We start from the raw sequence: 23,835 nt of genomic DNA, 5'->3' as shown, positions 1-23,835 counted from the left end.
AAGCAAAATATCACATTATTACATAAAATTATTTCCATAATGCTCTATCTTCGGTTACACAAAATATGTTTGGAAAATATTTTAGAAGTCCTGGAACAAATTTATTAGACTATTAGTGTTGTTGTAATATTTTAATTTGTGTAATATTTATGTCTTCATGTATCTGTTTAAAGTTTTTAATTAAGTTTCTTTTGTAAGATTTTTGTTGTCTAATTCTAGTTTTAAAGTATTATAAATTCTTATTTTAACATTTTATTTAATTTTAAGTGTTAAATTTAAATTTATAAAAATTAATTTGAAATATTTAAAATATACAAAAATTTTAAAGATTAAACGATAAATGAGAAAATAAATAAATCATAAATATGGTGTGTAATTAATTATAAGGACCAAGATACAAATAAAAAATGAAACTTTAAATTTAGAGTTTTGCTCTAAATTTGAAGTTTTGGAGTTCTTTCTTGGAGAGCAAATAGCTATATATTTGAAGTTTCTTCTCAAGATGTTCTTAGAGGATGAAACAAGAGTTAAACACCCTTTCATGTCAAATTTTCAAAACAAAACAATCATTTTACATTATACTCCATATGTTTCATTTTCAGTGTCGTTTTGATTTTGTGCACATATATTAAAGAAACAATTAATTTTGTATATTTTCTAAATAAAAACACAATTACCTATACACTTAACCATATTTTAACTAATAGAAAAATAAGTTGCTGAATAAAATTAATAAATTTTTTATTAAAAGTCGAAAACGATATTTATTTTGTAACGAAAAAATTTATGTACAATGACACTTAATTTGAAACGGAAGAAGTATATAGTTTTTTTTGTCATATTCACATAACAAGCAGCTTGGTATTTGTGGGGACAACGCCAGCATTAATGAAAGTTACTAGACTATAACTTTGTTTTCATATAATTTTGCTCATGAAAAGTTTTCTTTTCGATATAATACGTGCAACATCAATATTAGTAAAAACAATTATCATCTTAAATTTTATTTTTCCCTTTCAAGAGTATTCAGAATTATTAAATTAACTAGATTTTTTAACCGCGCTACGCGCGGATAAGATATTATATGTATTTCTTAATTCTAAAAAAATAATATATAATATTGTATTACATTATTTAAAGAATATAAATAAGACTACATAACATAAATATATTTTTAAAATTTTCTATATGGAAATCATTATGTTGTTTGATTGTTATACTTGATTCACATATTTGCATAGTTATTTATGATAGATGAATAACTATATTTTTATTATCAGTAAATAATATATATTTATTATATAATATAAGAAAAATAAAATTATTTACTTTTAAAACAAACTTGTCTCATGTTGGAGACTCGGTTATACACATATCATATTTGAATGAGACATTTTTACAGTTATCAATCTTCTTAACAGTCAAGAAACAAATCTGAATATCAGAACAATATCTCATACGATCTCTTTGTGGAATAACTTCTCTGAAGAAATTGAATTTAGGCATCAAAAAGGACTGGAAATGGATGTGGAGATGTGTTATCTAAGTGAGCTTTACAAAATACTATTCATAGTTCATATATCATTTTTGTTCATTTTATTTTTTTGTCCATCATTTCTTAAACATCTTGAAATAACTGATACTAATTAATAATAAACCTTTGGCTGGCAAAAAAAATCAAATTTGTCTAATTATCGCTTAATTTGTCTAACTGATATATATGTATTTCTCAATTCTAAAAAAATAATGTATAATATTGTATTACATTATTTAAAGAATATAAAATAAGACTGCCTAATATAAATATATTTTTAGAATTTTCTTTATGGAAATCATTGTGTTGTTTGATTGTTGTACTTGATTCACATATTTGCATAGATATTTGTGATAGATGAATAACTATATTTTTATTATCAGTAAATAATATATATTTATTATATAATATAAGAAAAGTGAAATTATTTACTTTTTAAACAAAGTTGTATCATGTTGGGGATTTGGTTATAGACATATAATATTTGAAGGAGACATTTTTACAGTTATCAATCTTCTTAACAGTCAAAAAACAAATCTGAATATGAAAACTGAATCAAAAAGGACTGGAAATGATGTGCAAATGTGTTATCTAAGTCAGCTTTACAAAGTACTACTATTCATAGTTCATATATCATTTAAGTCCATCATTTCTTAAATATCTTGAAATAATTGATGCTAATTAATAATAAACTTTTGGCTGGCAAAAAAAATCAAATTTGTGTAATTAACGTTTAAATAGTTTATTAATATTGTCTAAGAAGCTTTCAATTGATATCATAGTTTAATTTTTATTAGTTTTTTTTGTTAATTTTAGAGTTTTTTGTATTTAAGATTTTTTTCCATATTAAGCTTATATTTCTTTCACATAATATATATATGTTATAAAAATTACCATCAAATCAGTTTTACTTATTTATTATTATTTTTTTAATGAAAATACATTTTTTAAATAATTTAATTTAAAATAAAATTATATATTAATTTGTTTTATTCTAACAATTTGATTGATTTAATTAATTTGCTTTGGTGCATAACTTAAAAAGTTTCATATGAATCGGAGAAAGCAAGCTTATGTTGTTATATAATATTTATTTGTGTATATGGAATCTATATATAATGCTAATGTATAAAGAAAGAACATTATTTTTTTGTAACTTCAAAAAGATACATTATTACAATTTAAAATTAATTAAAATGGAATAAAATGGTAATTAAATAAATCTAATTGTTTTCTTATCTTGTTTAGTTGGATTCTCATGAAAAGAAATCGATAGGTTAAACAAATGTTTCAAAATTTGTTGTGTTATTGTTTTGTCTATAAATTACAAAATTTATTGAATTGATATATTTAATTATTGCACCCTTAAATAATATTTTATTAAGACATTAGAGAACTATGTTTTGAGTTGTTTTGTCAAAATTGTACAAAAATCTATGCTTTTTCATATTTGTCACGAAAATTTATATGTTAAACTTACTTTTACAAAATTCTTAACTTTGTCACGAAAACAAAAATCTATGCTTTTTCATATTTGTCAATGTTCACACACTTTCAAAGAATATATTAGCTTAGTCACTTACTAAGTATCGGAGTCTTGAAAGTTGAATCCATATTATTGTAAATGTATATAAGAGTTTGTGATTACATATTTAGTGATTCTTGTATATGTGTCCAAGGAAGTTTCAATGGCTTAGTGGTATATGTCATATATTTATGTCATACTAACCCGGGTTCGATCATTTCCTTTGCATTGTTTTTTTCATTTTTTACGAAAAAATAAATGAGATGACGTGACAACTTCGGACTCTCTGATTGGACGATTTTTTGTGCCTACGTGGACACTCTAGGAGGAGCTTATATCCCCTTTTAGTATAGTATAGATATTCTGTTGACAAATTAAAATATTATAGTTGTTGGCAAAATAAATAAAATTAGAATATTTTTATGGTTTCTAATGAAAGATTAAGGAGATCATGTCGAGGGAGTGGGTTGAGTTGTATTGGGTAAACGCATCCTCTAATATTTAATTACGTTGTTTAGTTTAATGCTATGCTTTAAGTCGTTCCTCAAAATGACCATAACTTCTACAAGTAAAGCAGGGCGTTACCTAAACTTCAAATTATAATTTTATAATGTGTTTATGGGGTTTTAATTTTTTACTATAACGTAATTCAACTGAGAAACCGTAAATTTGTATAAAAGATCAAAACCCAAAAACTTGGATGCATATGATATTCAATAAGCAAACTACTAAACCTACAAGTTTTCGTATTTAAATACCAACCATAATTTTAATCCCTTATATATTAAAGGAAAAATATTGCAATTTTTTTATCTATGACACGTGTCATCATTAAAATGATTTTTGAATCACTAGAAAATTAAGCTGGTCCGTCTAAACATATACTATATTTTTTATAAAACTAATCATAAATTAATTATTGATGTAAAAAGGATTTTCATTATTTCCTTAAATAAAAATTACAAAATTATCTAATATAATCAAAATATATATTGCAATTAATGATATTGAATAATAAAGATTTTTTAAAAACTTTTATCATTATTTTTAAAACTTATATTTTCGTATATGTTATATTTTGAATTTTTAAAAAAGATTTTAAATTACTAAAATTGATTTTAAATTACTAAAATTGATAAACGTCTTACATTAAAAAATTGTGATCAATGGTTTAATTTTTTGATGTAACAAGATACAAATGATCATAAATTATATGAATAGAAATTCTCTTTTATTAGATATTCATATTAAAAGTATATAAATTTTAATACTATTTAAATCAAATTATATGCCATAAAAAATAGATATTTTAGTTCTTAAATTTGCATTGAACAGAACTTGATATTTTAATATTACAATATGCACTGTATTTTTAAATATGATTATAAATATTACTAAAATTATTAAAAGCTCACATTGAAATTTTTGTTTTCAGCAGTTTAATTTTTTTTGTTATAAAAATAAAAATGATCATAAAATCATATGAGTATGATATTTTATTTAAAAGAAAACCATATTAAAAAGTATACTATATGTGTATGTTAATTTCATTTAAATTTAACTATATAGCATAGTAAATAGGTAAATATAGTTGTTAAATAGAAATAGTATTTATTTTGATTTATGTATTCGTGTCAATTTAATTATATTTGTAATTGTTACTTACCTCTCAATTATTCAATATATATTTATTATTTATTTATTTTATAATTCATAAAAATGCAAAATAAATAATAGTATATTTGAAAAATTGTATACTAGATATTCATTCCGCGCAAGAGTGCGGATCTTAATCTAGTTTAACTTATATTTCCACAAATTCTTAAGCCTGCCAATTATAGTTTTACAATTACAACCAACCATGTAATTCAAATTTAAAATAAAATAAAGAATAAGATTCGAACAATTAACCAAATGTAGTTTGCCAACCAGCATAAAAAGCTATAATTTTCTATTAACACTTTTGATGAAAATTTAGACACCTACTTGCTTAATCGATATACCAAAATATATTGGTTAATGGTTAAACTTTAAAATAGTAGACTAAGCGAACAAATCCAGAAGCTTACACAAAGTCATAACCACCCAACAAGAAGAGTCGAAGTAGGTTTTTTTCAGTTAGTCAACCTCTCAAAGATCATTTGACATCATCACCCTATAGAGAACTAACTATAGAGAAAAGAAACCAACAAATAAAAATTGGCACCAAACAAAAAGTTCTAGCAATATAAAATTTTTGACAAAAAAAGAGCAATCCTTTGCAGCCTTGGACACATCACTCTCCATCAGCTCTAACTGTCCGAGCAAATTACTGATTCATCATATCTCCTCTCTAAATATAGCAAAAAGCTTCCAGGATTCACTCCAAAACGAGTTCAGTTTTCCAACCGATACTGACTCTGCACTCCAAAACGAGTTAAGTTTTCCAACCGATACTAACTCTGCAGCTTTGAGGCTCAAGAAATGGTGGTCGAGAATTCAGTCACACGCATTAGACTAGTTAGTCTTATAAGCTCCTTAGTCTCTTCATCCATCTCTACGTTGTCCTTTGCCATCCTCTCTTCAACTATGAGTGCCATTTCACCGGCTTTGGCGTAGGTACGCAACAAAGAATTGTAGAGCTGAGTGTTCACATGACCAACCTTTTGGAGGATAGTCATAAGCTTCTCTGCTCCTTTAACATGTCCTTGTTCCTCGAGTTCCTTGCACACCGCTTTAAGCAACCTTACATTCACAGTCCATTTCTTCACAGCATCAATGGCTTTCCCGAAACAATCCAACACTTTGTCCATGTCTTTACGCTTGAGATACCCCCATGTGAGAATCTCGAATGTAGAATAGCTAGGGTTTATCCCTTTCTCCACCATTCGTTCGTAAAACTTGTCTCCCAGGTGAGTCTCCTCCGCTCTGTTCATGTACTCCGCAAGGATTAGATTGGGGATTCTAGCATCTCTTGTCCCAGAAACAGACTCCCACTCATCGTACAAACCTTTGGCTTGCTCGAAGTCTCCAAGCTTGAGCAGTGAAGATATCATGCTGAGATACTCTGCATCATTCATCTTGTTGAAAGATGACTTAATCATCTTCCAGGTAGAGTCAACTCCATCTTTGTCCCCCAAGTTCCCGTGCAGACTAATGAGAGATGCATAAGCAACCCTGTGTCTCTTAGAGACTAACTTCTCCATCTCCTTCAAAGCAAGTTTAGCCTTATCGAGATTACCCGTCTTAGCATAGAGATTGGTGAGGACGCTGTAAGTCACCCAGTCAGGACTCAAGTTTGCTTCCTTCTTTACCTTAAGATAAACTTTCTCGGCGGCTTCCACATCATTCCGGGAGGCAAAAGCAGTCATCCAGAGATTATAGGTAACAATGTCAGGCGAAGTCTTGCTCTTGAGCTCCTTAATAATCTCGGGGACTTTCTCAAACTGCCCATTGGAGATGTACATGGACAACATGTGATTGTAAGGCAGACAAGAAGACTTCAAGAAACCACATTCGGCCATCCTCTCAAACAAGGCTTCGGCTTTATCAGAGAGCTTGTTCTTGACATAGGTATGGAGAAGAGATGTGCAAGCAGCATGGTCTCGCATTTGATCTGGCATGTCTTGGAAGAACTTCTCAGCGCTGTTCAAGCCACGGATCTTAGAAATCAAATCCAAATGTAGAGCATAATCACCAGGTTGCAGCTTTATATCTTCCTGCACAACCATCCACTCACATATCTACAGAAGAAGAAGAAGAACACTTTTATCATCAATCCACTTAGTAATCGGAGTAAACGAAACTCAACCTCAAGAGCGTGTTTGTATCGCTTAATCTTACGAAGCTCCCTAACGATCCGATTAAGCTCGTACTTGCCAACGGTATGCCCTTCTTCTTTCCATTTCCGTATACTAACCACCGCGCTGCGTTTGGTATACGTAAGCCTTAATAGCCTCCCTCCTAGAGTGTCTCTCCCTCCTCCTACCAGAGCTCCACTCTCCGTCGTCTCCGCCGTTGCGGCCGAGAAAACGCGGCAAAGGGACGCTACGGTTGCCCGGGTACGGCGGAGAAATATGCTTAGATTCATGTTTTCAGTCCAAGTTTTTTTATTAGGTTAATGTGTATGTAAATACCAATTATTATCGGGCCTATTATATAATGTTTAGTTTTTTATTAGCCCAATGTTAAGCACCCCCGCCCTATCTTTTTCTCTAAAATTGATTAAAAGTAAATATGAAACAATCCAACTTCATATTTTATTCTATAATGAAATTCACTCCATGGAGTAATCTATTTTTTTTTTGTTCACCACTCTATTATGGAGCAAGAAATAGAGTAAAGTTAGAACAATTTTACTTTATTTTCACTTTTACACCATTCCGGAGCAAAAAATAGGATTTTACGTTGGAGATGCTCTAAGCCCAATTACATTTTAAATAATATTAATTTGACATCAGCCCAAAAAGGTTGGAAAATTGTCATAAATGCCACATTCATAGTACCACTTTCATGTTTTTTTAGATGAAATGTTAAATTTACTAGGGGCATTGTCTCCGCGCAAACGCGAAGTTATGAAGAGAGTTTTTGTTTCATCTCAATATTTGCTAGGGTTATTGTAGTTGTGAATTTTGCGTTTTGGGTTGATCATCGTTTTTCAAGTTTTTTTTATTGTTATAGGGTTAGAGTTGTGATGATGAACTGTGCAGGTATTGTTCTCCACTTATGAATGACTAAACTGGGTTAGTAATGTGATTGATATAGTTCGTGGTGTTGTTTGATGTGTTACTGAAACTTATTGTTTGTTTGTCTTTTTAATTTGTTTCTTATACTATTGAGAGTACATAAATTATATTAAGGTTGTTGATAATACTTTTTGTTTCTGGATATTTTTTTTCTACTTTAGTTGTGTAAGTTGTGTGTATTAAGTAAGAATTTTTATTATCCTTTTTATGTTTGTTATATGTTTTGTTTTTAAATTGTTGCTTTTACCGGACATTTAAAATGAAGAATTGTAGAAATAACTATAAAATGAGTGACAGTTCTGAGTATTTGTGCCTTAATGGGTTTTAAATAAATTTATGTATTTCTCATAAGAAGACTATAGCATTGGCATGTTAACATTGGGCATGTAAGCTATTTTCATAAGACAAGGGGAGTGATCAGGTGGAGATGTTCTTACCGCCTTTGTGTCTGTCAGGATTGTCTCTTATATCTCTTGGTGTGCATGTGTTTGTTTCTCTTTTATTTGATGGGTAATATGTAAACAAAAATCGTTGTTAGTTGTATTTATCAGAGTTCGTAACTGATTCTGCTATTTTGTTTAGATGATTTCAGTGATCTTGGTTGTCGTCTTCGTCTTCTTCGTAAGCATTTGCGAAAGTAAGTTTGTAAATTGTTAAATAGCTAGCCGTGTAGTTTGTATTTGTTTAGCTGATTCAATGTATGTGTCGCTGAGTTTTAATTGAGGTGATTGGTTTGATATATTTGTTTTGAAGTTTATTTATAAGATTAGACACAAAAAAACGTAATCAGGGGCGGAGCTACACCCTAAGGAGGTGTGGCACGTGCCACAGACTACTTATAAAAATTCCCCGTACTTAAGTTTATAAGGTAAAAGCTCCTAGCTCTTTTGGCTTAAAAGGCTCAAAGTGCCCCATGTAACTCAAGTTCAAACTCTTCAACTTACATTTGTTTTTCAGATTGTTTTAACACTTTGCTTTTTTTTATAAGAAATTACAGTATTGATCACGTAAAATATAGATGTTTTCATAACACTTTATTATTACTATATTTTAGTATCTTTTCATAAAATAAAATTTCTCTTTTCTTTTTTTTCTATCTAATAAAAATGATTTTATTTTCTTCATTTTCTTTAATATTATTTTACCTTTTCTAAAACTAAATTATTTTCACTACAAGAAAAAAATATTTTTGAGGAGGGCAATATTCCTTGTTAATTAGACACCCCTGTATTGATCGGCGAGTTAGACCTTCCTATTAATAAGACATACATTTTCCATAGTTTATAGTAGTCCAAGCTTTCTTCTTTTAAATTGCTTCTAATACTCGCCATCATAAACATGTACCCTATGTCTGAGTGGATTTTAAGATCCAACACCAAACCAAAAAAAAGTTATAAAAAAAATAATCCTCCGCACAGTTATCTAACAATACTAAAAGGCTAATATACTCAATGGAAAGGCATGCCACCTCAGATTAAAAAATCAGCCAATAAAAATAAACTATAGTGCCACATCATCATGTTATTCCTTCTCGATGTTGGAGATGGCCATGCCTCTTCAGATCACCCCGTCTCCGGAAACGCATCTTCAACGTTTCAGATTTTTACCACTAATCCTCTCATTTATTGATGATTTCTCTCCAGTCTCCGAGAATGTATAAAAATCCTTTGCACAATCCTATTTGGAGACATCTTCGGCTTCCATGATTGGAAAGGACTTTGGCTCGGTGATTTTTGTTTTGAGGCCATGGTTGGAAGATCTACAGGTATTGATTATGTCTTTCTCTCTGGTTCTGTTCGGTTTCAGTCCGAAGTAACTTACTCTGTGGTTTCATTGAAGGATATGAGGTGCACGAGAGGATGAAATTGAATTTCTGAGTTCGTGGAAATCTTACCAGAGATGCGTTAGATTGAATCAATAATATTGTTTCCTCCATGGGTGAATCCAAGTCAGGTATTTTGTTCTGAAAAGCAACAAAGTCCGGGCTCTTGCGTATTCTTACGTGTCTTCTCAAAAAGATTATCCAGATTATGTTGTAGATCTCTAATTGTTAGATCCAATGGTACTGTGCAACATGTGAAACCAATTGAAGTTCTATATCTGCTATTTGTATATATTTAATTCATCAATTGTTTTTGAGTAAAGCTAAATCGTAGCTTGAACAGTTTGTATTTGGACTTCAGGTGCTAACCAATCAGTATATACTCCAAACCATCTTAATCTTGGGAGGATATTATACGTAGCATAACTTTCCTAAATGTAAAACTCTTTTTATTGAACTTCTATTCTCAGTCTGAAAATCATTATGGTTTTACACTTAATACAGTTCTAAAACTCTATGGTTTGTTAGGAGAAGCGTCTTTATATATGCAGTTTACACTGCTTGGTTAAATATGCTGAATAAGACATTGTCATCAACCATAACCACCTTTTTTGTAGGTATGTCGTTTCTTCAGAATGTGGTTCACAGAAGAAAGGTGCATGCTTGGGTTCTCACTGATCATTCAATATTGCTGAATAGAGTTTTAATCTAGGAAGCAATGGTACAATAAAAAACTCTTCCAACAGCCTCCACGGTATGTAAAGCTTCTTTTTCTGTATGATTGATTGTATAGCATTTTGAAATATGTGTAAAGCATAAATGTTACTCTATCTGCAGGTGATAACAAAAGTCTCAATAACAAGATATGAGAAATCATAAAGCATACATAAGACGGTGAAAACCTTTAAAGCTTCCCTATATATGTAGATGTATGTGACAGATTGTTCTATTATGTTTTTTTTTCTTTAAAGAAGTTCGAGGATGATGAAAGAAGCAAGAAGAGCTGGTCACATTTTGAGGACATGAACAACATTTTGTACGAGTTAAGTCATAATGCGCCAACACTCACTGTTTAAAAGAGAACTTTAACGTAGTGGCTAATACCATTGTTTATATGATATAGGTTTTCACAAGAACGAGAATAAGAATGATTTTTTTTTTCTAGAGGAACCTTTTTCTAACCATCGCATGGTCTATGTTGCAAAAGTAAGCTCATAAAATGTAGTACGTTATTAGCTCTTCACTGTACAGTGTTGGTTTGGGATAGTGTTCACTTCTGCGTGTCTACAGAGCAAAGAATAGAAAGAAAATGCTCCACCTAATACACCAAACAAGAGACCATTTAGATAAATATGAAGTGAGAGATATATAAGAACACGTGAAAATTTAATCATATGTTGTCATTAGCGTTGCATACAGCGAAAACGTATTTGAGAAGAGGGATGAATGTGAGGGGATAAATGATTAACGATAGAATGATATACTCAAGACTTTGACCCCGTGAGAAAATGTATAGTATATTATATCAATTATGTATGTCATTATAATTTGTTCAATAATATTCATTTTTGTTTCTACGTCACTGGAGATTCAAATTAACAAAACAAATCCACTTTTAATATTTCAAAAGACACTTATGAGTTACAAGCGATGTGACTATATATTACCCATATATAAATAAATATATATATACTATATATATATCCAATTATTATTAAACATTTTATAAGCATTGAAAAGTACAGAAGGCTACAACATACTATTATTTAAAATAAAATATATTATCCACTAATTTATTTAAATAACCTATTGAGCCAATAATGCTAAAGTCAGTTGATATGGAATAAAGCAAAATTAATATATTTTTAGAAAATATTTTTTTCTTTAATATGCCAAGAAAATAATTTTACATTTATAGAATCACATTAAATATATATTAACAGTCAAATTAAATATATATTTAAACTGTTACATAAAAAATATAACGTTGAAAAACCGGCGCGTAGCGCCGGAAACACCCCTAGTAAACATAAAAAAAAAATAGTCTACTCTCAAATATTAGAGAATAATTTACTTACCTCAATTTTTTCTTTCAATATCAGTCTCCTACTAAATACTTTAGGATATCCATAGCTTCTTCTTTCTTGACAACTATGATTCATTAGATCTGGTGCTAGAGTTATTCACGACTTGGTAGAGCATCTATTCTTAGAAATTTCTTTCGGAGGTAAAGGTTTCCACATGTTATAAACATTATGGAAAATTGCCGCAAATACCACATTCATAATACAACTTTTCATGTCTATACTAATCACTTTTACCCTAATTTTTAATGAAGGATAAAAGATACTTATACCCCTAGGGTTTAGAATTGTGAGGTGGGATAGAGTTTTTGAAATATAAAATTTAGGATTCTAATAAAAATATAAATAGATTCAAACATAATTTTCGATTTTCAAAAAGAAATTTTGAAAAAAATAAAATAAAAAATTCGAATAAAAAAATTCAAAAAACAAATTATAAAAAAATGGAATTTGAAAAAAGTATATTTCGAAAACATAAAAAAATATTTTTTTTATTTTCTTTTATTTTTTATTTATTTAAATAATAATTTATTATATATATAGAGAACAAGGGTATAAGAGTCTTTTGCCACTTAGTGAAAAATGTATTTTTGAAAATGTCTCTTTAATGGTGGTAAAGATGAAAAGTGGTACCATGAAAGTGGTAAACATGAAATTTCTCCAAAACAAATCTGAAAAAATAAAAAAAAAACTATAAAAAAAAGTTTAAATTAGAAAAAGTATAATTCGAAAAAAAATATTTTTTTATTTTTAGTTTTTATTTAAATAATTATTTGTTATATTTATAGAGAACAATGGTATTAGAGTCTTTTGCCACTTAATGAAGAATATATTTTTCAAAATGTCTATTTTGTGATGGTAAAGATGAATAATAATACCATGAAAGTGATAAACATGAAATTCTCCATTTTTTTATCACTTGTTTCTTTTATAGCAAAAACATTAAATGACTAATAACAAAAACAATTTGTGGGGGGGGGGGGGGGGGGGGGGGGGGGGGGGGAGGGGGATTAATAGTTTAGTAATTTTTAAATTTAAAAAAAAAATAAGTTGTCAATATTTGTTCAAAAAAGTTGTTGAAAGTAAATTTGAAAATTGAAATATTTATGTTTTTTTATATGGTATCTATTTAAATTTAAAATGATATATATATATCTTAATCTTAATATTTATTAAATGAGACTTTCTGCTTATATGATTTTGTAATCATTTGTATCTTTTTATTATAAAAAAATTAAATCATGGATCACAAAATTTGAATGTGATACTTTTAACAGTTTTAATAATTTATAGTCGTTTTAAAAAATTCAAAATATAACATATACAGAAAAATTGAAATTTTTATTATATGGCTAATGTGGTTATTTAATTTATTTTAATAATTTTAAATTAGACAAATATGATAGAAGATACACTAATTTTTATCGGATCTTTACCATTCAAAATAATTAATTGATATATATATATATATATACTTTAGTTACATTAGGAAATTCCGTAAATTTTTATTTAAGGAAATAATGAAAAAAATAATAATAAATTTATAGTTAGTTTAATAAAAACTTTATTATATATTTAAATAGACCAGCATATTTCTCTAAAGATTTTTAGAATCATTTTAGTGATGACACATGGATACAAAAAAAAAATGTTGTAACACTTCTCAATTAATATACAAGGGACTCTGCCATCAAAGCCTTTGTGACCAACTCTCCCAACCCAACTTAACTTGTCTAAGGTTAAAACTTTAAACCTAGATGATGCAATGGCCCAATTTATTGTTAGGGTATGGCTCCATAAGTTTTATTGTCATATATCTTTATGTCTTCATTTGGTAGTGCATGTGCTTGACAAAACCAAAAATAATAATATTGGAAATGTTTTACAAGGCTTTCGTAAACTTATATGGAACTGTCTAGCACATCCAGAATCTATGGAAGTTTTTTTTGTGGTTAGTTTTTGGTTTGGTCTAATAGTAGAAATGAAATTATATGTCACATTGGTCTCTATTAGCAAAAGTTTCTCATGAAGGAAACTTGTGATGGGGCATACTTGCAAAGACAGTCAGCTGGAGACTGCTCTGTAGAGAAGGTAAAGGATTGAGCGTAACAAGTTGTACAACTCATTCTTGATGCTGCCTTCCTTACTGTTGAATGTTGAATCCGAGAGAGAAATTATAGAGTTTATGAATTCACTAATCGCAGGGGACTTGATATTGATTCAGTACATTGTAAGTTTGATAAAATAAGATAGAAAGTGTGGATATTAATAACATGTGATAGTATGGTTTCATGACCACCATGCAGCAGATTTTACATTGCAATCACTCACACCTGAAGGTGTATAATCAAATCTGACAAGGGAAATAACATTGTTGGTATGTTTTTTTTTTTAATAATCAAACTCATGTTGTTCTAAGCATCTTCCTGTTTCCAAATCCTGATGGTTCTATCTAAATGATTTGCGGAAGAAGCAATCTGGTTGTGAAGAGGATGGCAAGTGACAGAGATGACAGCGTCAGTGTGGCCTTGTAGTCTCTGCAGTATAGTTTTATGCTGAAGATCCCAGAGATAGACACAGTTGTCTTCAGATCCGCTGACAATGTACTTGCCGTTGGTCACAGAAAAGGCGGAAGTGATGCAGAATACTTTGTTGGTATGTCCTGTGTATACCTTTATAAACTTGCCAGAAGCATAGTTAGAGAGCTTCTGTGGTCACAGGAAAAGAGAGAGAGTAATAATTAATGAAAGAAGATTAGTAAAGTTTGAATGGAAGGAGGGAGGGAGGGAGAGTTACGAGAGTACTATCAAGAGTGGCAACGAGGATGAACTTGCCATTAGGGGAGAACTTGGCGAAAGAAACAGCAGGAGACTTGTCATCAATCAAAGTCTTCAAGCAAGTCCCTTCCTTGGCATCCCATATCTTACAGGACCCATCGTGACTCCCCGACACAATCAAGGACCCGTCGCGATTGAAATGCACGCTCGTAATAGGCATCGAGTGAGCCTCCTTAATGACGCGCACGCACCTCCCCGTCTTCACCTCCCAGATCCGAATCGTCTCATCGAACGAACCGGACACGATCAGATTCGAGGGAGGGTTGAAGTTAACGCAGAAGACGAAGTTGGTGTGGCCTCTCAGCACCTTGAGACACTCGTAGGGAGCCCGTGCGTCCCAGATCCGAAGCGTGCAGTCGTCCGAGGCCGAGCACGTGTAGTGCGAATCGGAGGACCATGCTAGATCCGAGACACCACTCGAGTGTCCTTCGTATCGATGGATCAGGGAGTAGTTCGTTGCCGACCATAGGATCATGCTCTTGTCCAGGGAGGCGGAGGCCAGAAGGTTTCCGTCGTTGGAGTATTTCACGCACGAGATCGCCGCCGTGTGCCCTTCTAGGGTTTTCAGGTGACGGTAAGGCTTGAACGTCTGACTACCTCCGCTTGTGCCTGCGCCGTTACCGACTCCGTTTCCACCGCTTGGCATCGCTTTCGATCGATCTATCTTTGTGGACAAAATTCATTAACCAAATTCTCCGTCTATACATATTCTCTTTCTTCAATTACATTTTTACCCTCTCGGTTCGGTGGTATCGATTATTATTAGAGAAAGGGTTTTTAGTAATTAAACCCCTCAACTAAAGATGAATCGTAAAAAAAACCCCCAACTAAAAATCTTATGAAATAAACCCTCAACTTTAGTTCCGTTAACATATGTTACCCTCCGTCTAAAAAACCGTGACGGAGGGTGACATATGTTAACGGTTTATAAGTTGAGGGTTTATTTCACTGGATTTTTAGTTGAGGGTTTTTTTTACGATTCATCTTTAGTTGAGATGTTTTATCACTAAAAGCCATTAAATGTTATTAAATTATTTATTATCATTTATACATTGTTTTAAGATTTATAAGCCTTTAAAACTAATTTATAAATTTTAATACATTAATATATTTGTATATTAATTTATACATCTTAAATTAATAATTTTTAACACTACTTACAACTTATTATGAGTTTGAAATATTAAATTATTTGATATTTGGCAATAGTGATATAAAAAAAATTGTGTGTTTATATCGTCATTGTTAAATATGAAATAATTTATAGTTTCTAAGTTATATTAAGTCTTAAGTAGTGTCGAGATAATTCATCTATGAAGTCAATCTTTCTATTTAGAGTATGACACACTTTTTCCTATTTTAATGTATTAAAAATATAAATTAGTTTTAAAGGCTTACAAATCAATCTAAAACAATGTATAAATGGATAATAAATAACTTAAAACCCTTTTAATGACTTTTAGTGATAAAACCCCTCAACTATTTTTGAATCATAAAAAAAACCCTCAACTAAGTTTTCAACATTATAAACCCTCAACTTATAAACCGTTAACATATGTCACCCTCCGTCACGGTTTTTTAGACGGAGGGTAACATATGTTAACGGAACTAAAATTGAGGGTTTATTTCACAGGATTTTTAGTTGAGGGTTTGTTTTACGATTCATCTTTAGTTGAGGGGTTTAATTACTAAAAACCCTTAGAGAAATTGCTTCCAGGTTTACCGAATTAAAACCGACCAAAATTTTTGGCTTTTATAAATTTCCCTCTTGCAACTTTTATCTATCTTTTTTCTCTCAACCTTGTTCATTAATCTAATTATTAGTTGTATTTTAAAGACAATTCTCTCAAATAGTCATTTCTATGTTTTTGTCACAAAAATAATTTTCAAAAAAAAAAGAAAATAACTAAAATAATCTTTTTTTTTTAATTTTTTTTTTAAAAAATTTAAACCCTATCTCAAAAACCCACCCCTTAACTATAAACCCTAAATCTTGATTAATTAACTTTAAAGTAATTATTTTTAATAAAATTTATTTTGATCATTTTCTTCATTGAATGTTATTTTTGTGACAAAAACTTAAAAAATGTTATCCCATGAAATTTCTCTATTTTAAATTATGAATTCAGATTAATGTCAAATTTTATTAGAGTTTGGTTTAGTTTCATATTCGTCAATGTTCACTTTTCTTTTTTGAAATTGACGGTTTGGGTTTGGTTAAAGATATTGAAACCCGATTGTTCTTATTTCTGCATTATTGTTGAATTACTTTTCTTATCCTCTTCTTTCCTCTCGTTAATTGGTTCGGTTAACTAAAAGTAAAGGAGGGTCCCTTAACATATTTAGGGTCTGACTGGTTCAAACTCAGCGATTGCGGTTGCGATTGCGAAAGTTTGCGGATGCGGATGGTTGCGGTTTCTAGCGGTTTTAAGAGATTTATACGACTGGTTCTACGGTTAGAAATTGGTGCGTTTACGGGATACTTATGACTGGTTAATTACCAAATACAACAGCAGTTAAATAATAAATTAATAATATTTACATTTTATATAAATATAAAAAATATAAAAAAATATAATATTATAATAAATATGAAATTATATTTAGAAAGTTATAGTTTTAAATTTTTAATATTATAGATTTTTTTTTTAATTTTATAATATTAATTAAAATATGATAGATATTTTAGTATTATTAAAATTCCAATTTAAAATTTTTATTGAATATTTTTATTTTTGTATTTATATGGTTTTTGAAAAAAAAAGAAAAAAAAATTATCCTTCCACAACCGTACGCAACCGCAAACGCTAGCTGAAACCAGCTTTTGATTTTAAGAGGTTCGGAGCGGTTTAAAGCGATTTGTAGCGGTTTGTATAATTGTTTCGAAACGCTGTCAACCGCTAGCAACCGTAAAAGCTGCGTTTGCGGGTGGTAGCGGGGAAACATGTCAGACCCTTAATCAGTTGTAAATTTTGGGTTCTCCGGTTTTGGAGACTATTTATTTATGTTCAGAAATCTAATTAAATGTTATTTTTTCTTTATATATATATATGTCAACTTTGATAGAGCTCGGTTTAGTTTCAATTCAAATAGGATAACTTTTTTTTTTTTTTAAATTGACAGTTCGGTTAGGTATAAGAAGATCTTGAGTGAGACCGGATGGTGGTGAAACCGAATTGTTCTTGCTTTTGCATCCTACTAATTACTAAACCGGGTTGGCTGATGTTTACGTTACACAAATGAGACGAGACTTTCACCGTTTTAGAGCCAAATCTGTGTGACACTGTCCTGTCTTTGTGTACTCTTTAAGTCAATAGTCAAATAACACAAAGGTTGAACCGTCCTTTCATCGGGTCGCAGAGGTTGATGTACGTTTCAGTTATAACAACGAATCAATGACGAGAAGAGATAGAAAGAAGTACTTTTCCTTTGACCCAAAGAAAGAGTTCCGTTCCTTTTGAAATTTGTCTTTCTCATTCTCTCTCTGTCCCCTATTTATTTTACCCTCAAGAAATCCTGTCTTCTCCTTGTCACTCTCTGTCTCTCTCATTCCCTCAGACAGAGTTCCTCTTGCAATGGCTTCCACTGATAGTCTTCCTCGTTTCTTCAAAGTGTTCATCTCCCATTTTAGCTCAGACTCTATGGTAACTAACATACTTTCTAGCTAATTGCGAAAGCCTCTTGCTCTTCTGTTTCACCTCTCTTTGATAGGATAGGATGGTTTGTGTTGTAGAAAGATGTTTTTTTTTTCCTTGAGATTGAATGTAAAGTCTCTATACCTTTACACGAAAAAATCAGTTTGAATATAGTTGTTTTACACAAGAATATGTTGATAACTTAGATTTGTGGTTTTTTTGTCTCACGAGTCTTGGCCTTCAAGTTAACATACATTTTTATTGTTGGCTGCAGCTTATCCCCATCTCCTACTACGATGAACTTCCACGTCATCTGCCCAAGACGGTGATTCTCCAGGGCACTGGTGGATGCCTTTGGAAGGTAGCCATGAGGCTGAAGCAAGAGGAAGAGGAAGTGTACTTGGAACAAGGGTGGCCCAAATTCGTTAAGGATAATGCTCTCGTCGATGGAGATTTTATGACCTTTGTCTATAACGGAGACAACATCTTCGAGGTCAGCATCTATGGCCTTGATGGATGTAAACAGGCTAGAGCAATGGCTGAAGAAGAAGAAGAAGAAGGAGAAGGAGAAGACAGTATCTGTGCTCTAAGCAGCGATGACACAGAAGATACTAATGCTGAGTCTGAGAGCGCCAATACAGTTCAGAGAAGCAATGACAAAGGTTACCTCCTTCTTCAGACGTCTTTTTATGTGGTTTTTCTTATATAGACTTGTTGTTTTTTTTCTTCCAGGAAAGGCAAAAGTGGAAGCTGATGATGAAGAAGAAGAAGAAGAAGAAGACAGTGTTTACTCTCTCAGCAACAGCAAAGACACAGACACAGGCACTTCTTCTGAATTCGAAATGGCCAATACAATCTTGAGAAGCAAGACCAAAGGTTTAGCTTTTTTTCTTCATTCACTAGTTCGTTAGATGTGATATAAGACTAACAAAGTGTTCTCTTGAACAGGGAAGTCGAAAGAGGAAGTGATTAAGGAGGAATCTGATGGCAAAGAGGACAGTGATCATTCTCTAAACAGTGAAGTCAAAGAGACAGACACTGGTTCTGAATACAAGATACCCAAGAACAAAGGTTTAGCTCATCTTCTTCTTTTTTCTTTTTTGTACATGGCTTGAGTTGTTGTGTTTATTATGTATAGACATTGAGAATCTATCTTCCAGGAAAGAAGAAAAAGGAAGTTGTGGAGAGTTCTGACAGTGATTATGCTGAAGAGTTTGGTCGCTTGGATTTGGATTTGGAAGAGGACTCCACCAGCAGTGACAGTTCTTATGCTCCAGATAGTGATGAAGACACAGCCACTCATGTCAAACGAAAAGCAGTGACGAAAGGTACAAAAATATATACATACATTCACCCACCACTTTGATAATTTTGTGTAACGCTTGTTTATTTTTATTTTTATTTCGTCTTATTGAGGTTCTCAAGGAAAGTCCAAAGTGATAAAAGATGTGTCTGAAGTTGGGGATACTTCTTGTGCTGTGGAACGAGTCCCAAAGACAAGGGAGAAAGGTAAATTAGCTTACTAATCTGTGTGATGGATGCTTATAATAAACCCTAATAATACTGAGACATGTTTTCTCCTTTACAGTAAAGGCCATAATCGAAAACCCGGAGGTGTATCTGGATGATCCAACGAATATACATTTTGAGACAGGCGTGAAGAACAGGAAATACGAGCTGGTAAAGACCTATTAGAATCTCTCTCTTTCAATGCTATTATTATTATTGTTATATAATAACAACAACTTGACGTTTGTTTTGTTTTGCTTTCTCAACACCAAAGTTGGTTCATGCACAGCTGGTGAAAGACTACTGCCTAAGGTTTAAAGACTACATTTACTACTTGGACCCAAAGGGGAAACTAGAGGCCAAAACAGCCAAGTGGAAGGACCAACGTGTGTGCATCAAAAAATGGGTAAAGATCTGCGATAGGAACAAACTGAAGAAACAAGACCGCGTCGTGTGCGAGCTCTTGCGTAACAAAGATTTGGTTTACGCAGTTAAGATCCACATCATCCGTGGGAAACATTTGGTGTCAGTTTGAGAAGAAAGGTTACTTACTACTCATCTTTTATGGTTTCTAGTAAATCAAATTAGACTCTCTGCTTATGTAATGAGTTTCGTTTCCATCATCTACAAGACCTCGGAATCAACTTTCACTCGCTTCTCTGTTTTGTTTTCACTTCCGTATTATAAACTTATGTTGTTTTGGTTTGATATGATCTTCAAAATTCAATCCAAACATATATGTGAATTGAAACTAAGATGAACCGATAGATACATGGTTTAAGCGACAAGCAAACGAATGTGTTATTTCCAACATAAGGAGCGGGGATTTGTCTACAGAGTCTTCTTGTCTTTGCCGTAAATATCTTCAAAGCCATCAGCTACTCTTGCCCTTCTTTCAGCAATCATTTCTGAGTAAGACTGAAATACCCAAATTCAACAACCAGACAGAACATAAACCCATCAGACGCAAGACCAAAGATTTGTTCAAAAGAACCGAACCAGCATTGTCCAAAGATGTTATAACAAGTAGTAGTAGTAGTGTAACTCGGATTCATTGCCCTGTGATGAATAAGAAAAAGCATACCTTTGGGTAGCTGTAAAGGAAAATGTACCACCAAGCGCCAATTAAAGCAACGGCAAGCGATGAAACTAAAACCGAATGTAAAATCACCCAGCTACATGCCACTATTGATAAACCCGTCACCACTATCGTCCATGGCTGACACCTGAAAAAAAAAACATATAGTAACATCTGTCTGATCATCTACTAGAGAGCGAAAGAACCAAACATACACATATTAGTAAACTCAATAACTGACTTATTCAGACCAATATTTGTTTGAAAGTCAACGATTTCGGGTGACGAGAAGAAACCAGCTTTGTTGTCTGAATATGTTAGGATTTGTAATTGAGTTCAGACCAATATTTGTCCGAAAGTCAACGACTTTGAAACCAGCTTTGTCTGAAGATGCTAGAACCCCGTAATTTGAGTTCAGACCAGTAATTATTTCGAAGTCGAACGACTTTGGATTGACAAGAAACTAAGCTTTGTTGTCTGAAGATGAGAGAACTGTAACTGAGACATACCAGGAGGGCTTTGTGTCCCATACGGAGTCGTATTCGAGTGAGAGATGATCCAAGTAACCTTCCATGTCCTCAACTCCGCCATTTTCATCGACAAACCTCGAATCATTCTGCCCTCTTCCATTTCCTCCCAAACCTCTAACTTTCGTGCAAATCCTTGTCGGCTTGTGATTGAATGATCGGTTATTCGCTCGCGTACTGATTACAGCAAGTCGGGTCTGCGTCTGAATCCGGAACGGCAACAGAGGCACGGTGGAGATGAAGAGACTCCCCATTTGAAGAAGATAAAAGGATCAGAGGACTCAATTGGCTCTATTCAAAACATTTGGGGCCGTTTTGTAATGAGTATCAAAATAACGTCCGATAATTTAATTTGGGCTTTTTATGGGCTTTATCTTATATATTAAAACAGAAGTCACAACCTTGATTCATGTGTGATTTTTTAAAAAATGGACCTAATAGACCTATTTATAGATATTCATACTATATTTTAATTCAGACTAATAATAAATATAATTTTTAAAATATTTTAATTATAATATCTTTTTATATCTTTTCATTTTAAATATAAATATATTTATTTTAAAATTCTAACAAATCTGTTTAAAAAGATTTTTACAAGATCTTCATTTTTTGAAATTATATTTAAATATTTTCACTAATTTCAAAAATTAGTTTAAAATATTATTATACATTAATATTTTCAGTTATATAAAATGAAAAATAAAAAAATCTATAATATTTTAGTTATTATATAATCATAATCAATCATATTAAATTAAAATTATTATATTGAGCTAAATATAATAAAATTGTATTAAATTTATATATTTTATTTTCGTAATTATAAAATATTTATGTTCAAAAATAAAATCTAATATGTTGGTAAGATGGGTTAACATTATCAAACTATATAATTCATGTATAAAAATTAACATGTATTTCTTTAAAGTTAATAATAAAAAATCTTTGTAACTACTTTAATCATAATATATTTTCATTTTAAATATAAAATATATTTATATATTATATTTTAAAAATTCTAATAAATCTGTGTAATATTTAAACAATAACTTAATGTATTTTAAGTTATCTATGAGAAATGAAAATAAATAAATTATATCCTATTTTATCTATTTTTATAGTCATGATCATGTTAAAATATAATTAATATACTAAAATAAATATGATAAAATTATATTCAATTGATAAATTTATAAATTTTATTTTCATAAATATAATATGATGATAGATCAACTTAAAATTAACAAACTATATAATACATGTCTAAATATTAACATATCTTACACTTTTATATATACAATAATAAATTATCTAAAATGAATAAGCATAAAAATATTGGTAAAAAGAAATCCAGTTTTGAAATACGGGTCAGAATTTAGCATAAATTAAATACAAAATATTTTTTAAATATTTTTTCTCATGAATATATTAATTTGCTTAATAACTAAATGCAAATACAATAAGATAAATATATAATAAGAAGTGGCAAATACATAAGGTTTAAGCAATTAATTAATTATAACATGTAAATTATAAAATTATTATATTTGAAATAGTTATATAAATATTTAAGTATATGATTAACATTAAAAATATATACCACTTATGTTCTAAAACAATAATTTATGTATAGAAAAGTGAAAACAAACACCCGTGCAGTTGCACGGATCAAAATCTAGTTTATATTATTAAAAGAGAAGTACCCATATAAATTACCCCTTAATTTTTCATTTTATTTACAGTCATATGCCACTGAAATAATAAATTTACTTACCTTCAAAAATTCTTGTCTTTTACAATTTAATTAATGCATATCCTAAATTTAACTTTGAAAAAAATGACTATAATGCATATTTATAGAAATTTCTATTTTGAATCATGTAAATGCAAGTGTAAATGCATATTTATAGGGATTTCCTATTTTGAATTATTCTTCCAACCAGCTTTGGTAACAATACAATAGGTTTTCATATCTAATAACAATTAATTCAAAATAATTAACTAAATAATTAGCGTGTGTAAATATATGTTTGTAAATATTTTCCATCTCAAATTGTTTTTTCTACTGTTAACTTTTTCATAGAATAATTAAATAATTAGCTAAAATTATGGGTCTCAACTACGTTAAGAGGACCCAAAATATTATGCATCTTTATACAAACTTAAGCCCATAATTAATTTGTAATTATTTTAATTTAATTTATACATTCATTTTTAAAAATCTTAATCTATTATATAAAAATCTGATAAAATATGTAAAATCGTTAAGTATAACCAAAAAATCGTTAATCCATGATACAAGTTCTCTATTTTCTTCATATTTTTATTTAAAAAATTAAAAAATCTATGAAGATTATATTTTACAAATGAATCATTTAGTATAACCAAAAAAAAAAATATACGTGCGGTTTTGGCAATCAAAGTCTAGATGATGGTAAAAAACTAACTTCTTACTTAGAATATAAAACATATTTTAATAATATAATTAAAAAAAATCTAAAGAAAAAAATAATTGGGAGTTATCTACTCGGTCAAGCAATGGTTGATCAGGTAGTCA

At 30.4% G+C, this 23,835-nt stretch overlaps 4 protein-coding genes and 1 long non-coding RNA gene across 5 annotated transcripts; 2 read left to right on the top strand and 3 right to left on the bottom strand.

The window, feature by feature from the left end:
• Nucleotides 1–5,155: 5,155 nt before the first annotated feature.
• Nucleotides 5,156–7,178, bottom strand: LOC106397190 (pentatricopeptide repeat-containing protein At4g02820, mitochondrial-like). Its single transcript, XM_013837763.3, has 2 exons — nucleotides 6,850–7,178; nucleotides 5,156–6,781 (listed from the first exon to the last, which is right to left on the bottom strand). The coding sequence occupies exons 1-2, from the start codon at nucleotides 7,126–7,128 to the stop codon at nucleotides 5,516–5,518; spliced, it is 1,545 nt and encodes a 514-aa protein (XP_013693217.2). The 5' UTR covers nucleotides 7,129–7,178; the 3' UTR covers nucleotides 5,156–5,515.
• A 37-nt stretch (nucleotides 7,179–7,215) lies between these two features.
• Nucleotides 7,216–10,892, top strand: LOC125586832. The gene is made up of 4 exons (XR_007323357.1): nucleotides 7,216–9,548; nucleotides 9,623–9,736; nucleotides 10,223–10,359; nucleotides 10,443–10,892. It is a non-coding gene; the product is annotated as an uncharacterized LOC125586832 (long non-coding RNA).
• Nucleotides 10,893–13,904: 3,012 nt separating this feature from the next.
• LOC106402126 (COMPASS-like H3K4 histone methylase component WDR5B) lies at nucleotides 13,905–15,257 on the bottom strand. Its single transcript, XM_013842799.3, has 2 exons — nucleotides 14,486–15,257; nucleotides 13,905–14,397 (listed from the first exon to the last, which is right to left on the bottom strand). The coding sequence occupies exons 1-2, from the start codon at nucleotides 15,170–15,172 to the stop codon at nucleotides 14,104–14,106; spliced, it is 981 nt and encodes a 326-aa protein (XP_013698253.2). The 5' UTR covers nucleotides 15,173–15,257; the 3' UTR covers nucleotides 13,905–14,103.
• Nucleotides 15,258–17,417: 2,160 nt separating this feature from the next.
• On the top strand, nucleotides 17,418–20,613 carry LOC106397299 (B3 domain-containing protein At4g34400-like). The gene is made up of 8 exons (XM_022719370.2): nucleotides 17,418–18,170; nucleotides 18,436–18,823; nucleotides 18,894–19,037; nucleotides 19,110–19,232; nucleotides 19,322–19,489; nucleotides 19,578–19,670; nucleotides 19,750–19,841; nucleotides 19,945–20,613. Exons 1-8 carry the CDS (start codon nucleotides 18,102–18,104, stop codon nucleotides 20,203–20,205), a joined length of 1,338 nt encoding a protein of 445 aa, XP_022575091.2. The 5' UTR covers nucleotides 17,418–18,101; the 3' UTR covers nucleotides 20,206–20,613.
• On the bottom strand, nucleotides 20,397–21,623 carry LOC106397300. The gene is made up of 3 exons (XM_013837884.3): nucleotides 21,258–21,623; nucleotides 20,755–20,896; nucleotides 20,397–20,588 (listed from the first exon to the last, which is right to left on the bottom strand). The coding sequence occupies exons 1-3, from the start codon at nucleotides 21,527–21,529 to the stop codon at nucleotides 20,502–20,504; spliced, it is 501 nt and encodes a 166-aa protein (XP_013693338.1). The 5' UTR covers nucleotides 21,530–21,623; the 3' UTR covers nucleotides 20,397–20,501.
• Nucleotides 21,624–23,835: the final 2,212 nt, after the last annotated feature.

The sequence above is a fragment of the Brassica napus genome, chromosome A2 (assembly GCF_020379485.1).
Source record: "Brassica napus cultivar Da-Ae chromosome A2, Da-Ae, whole genome shotgun sequence".
Taxonomy (NCBI): Eukaryota; Viridiplantae; Streptophyta; class Magnoliopsida; order Brassicales; family Brassicaceae; genus Brassica; species Brassica napus.
Note: the sequence above shows the minus strand (reverse complement) of the source record. Positions and strands in the feature narration are given on the sequence as shown.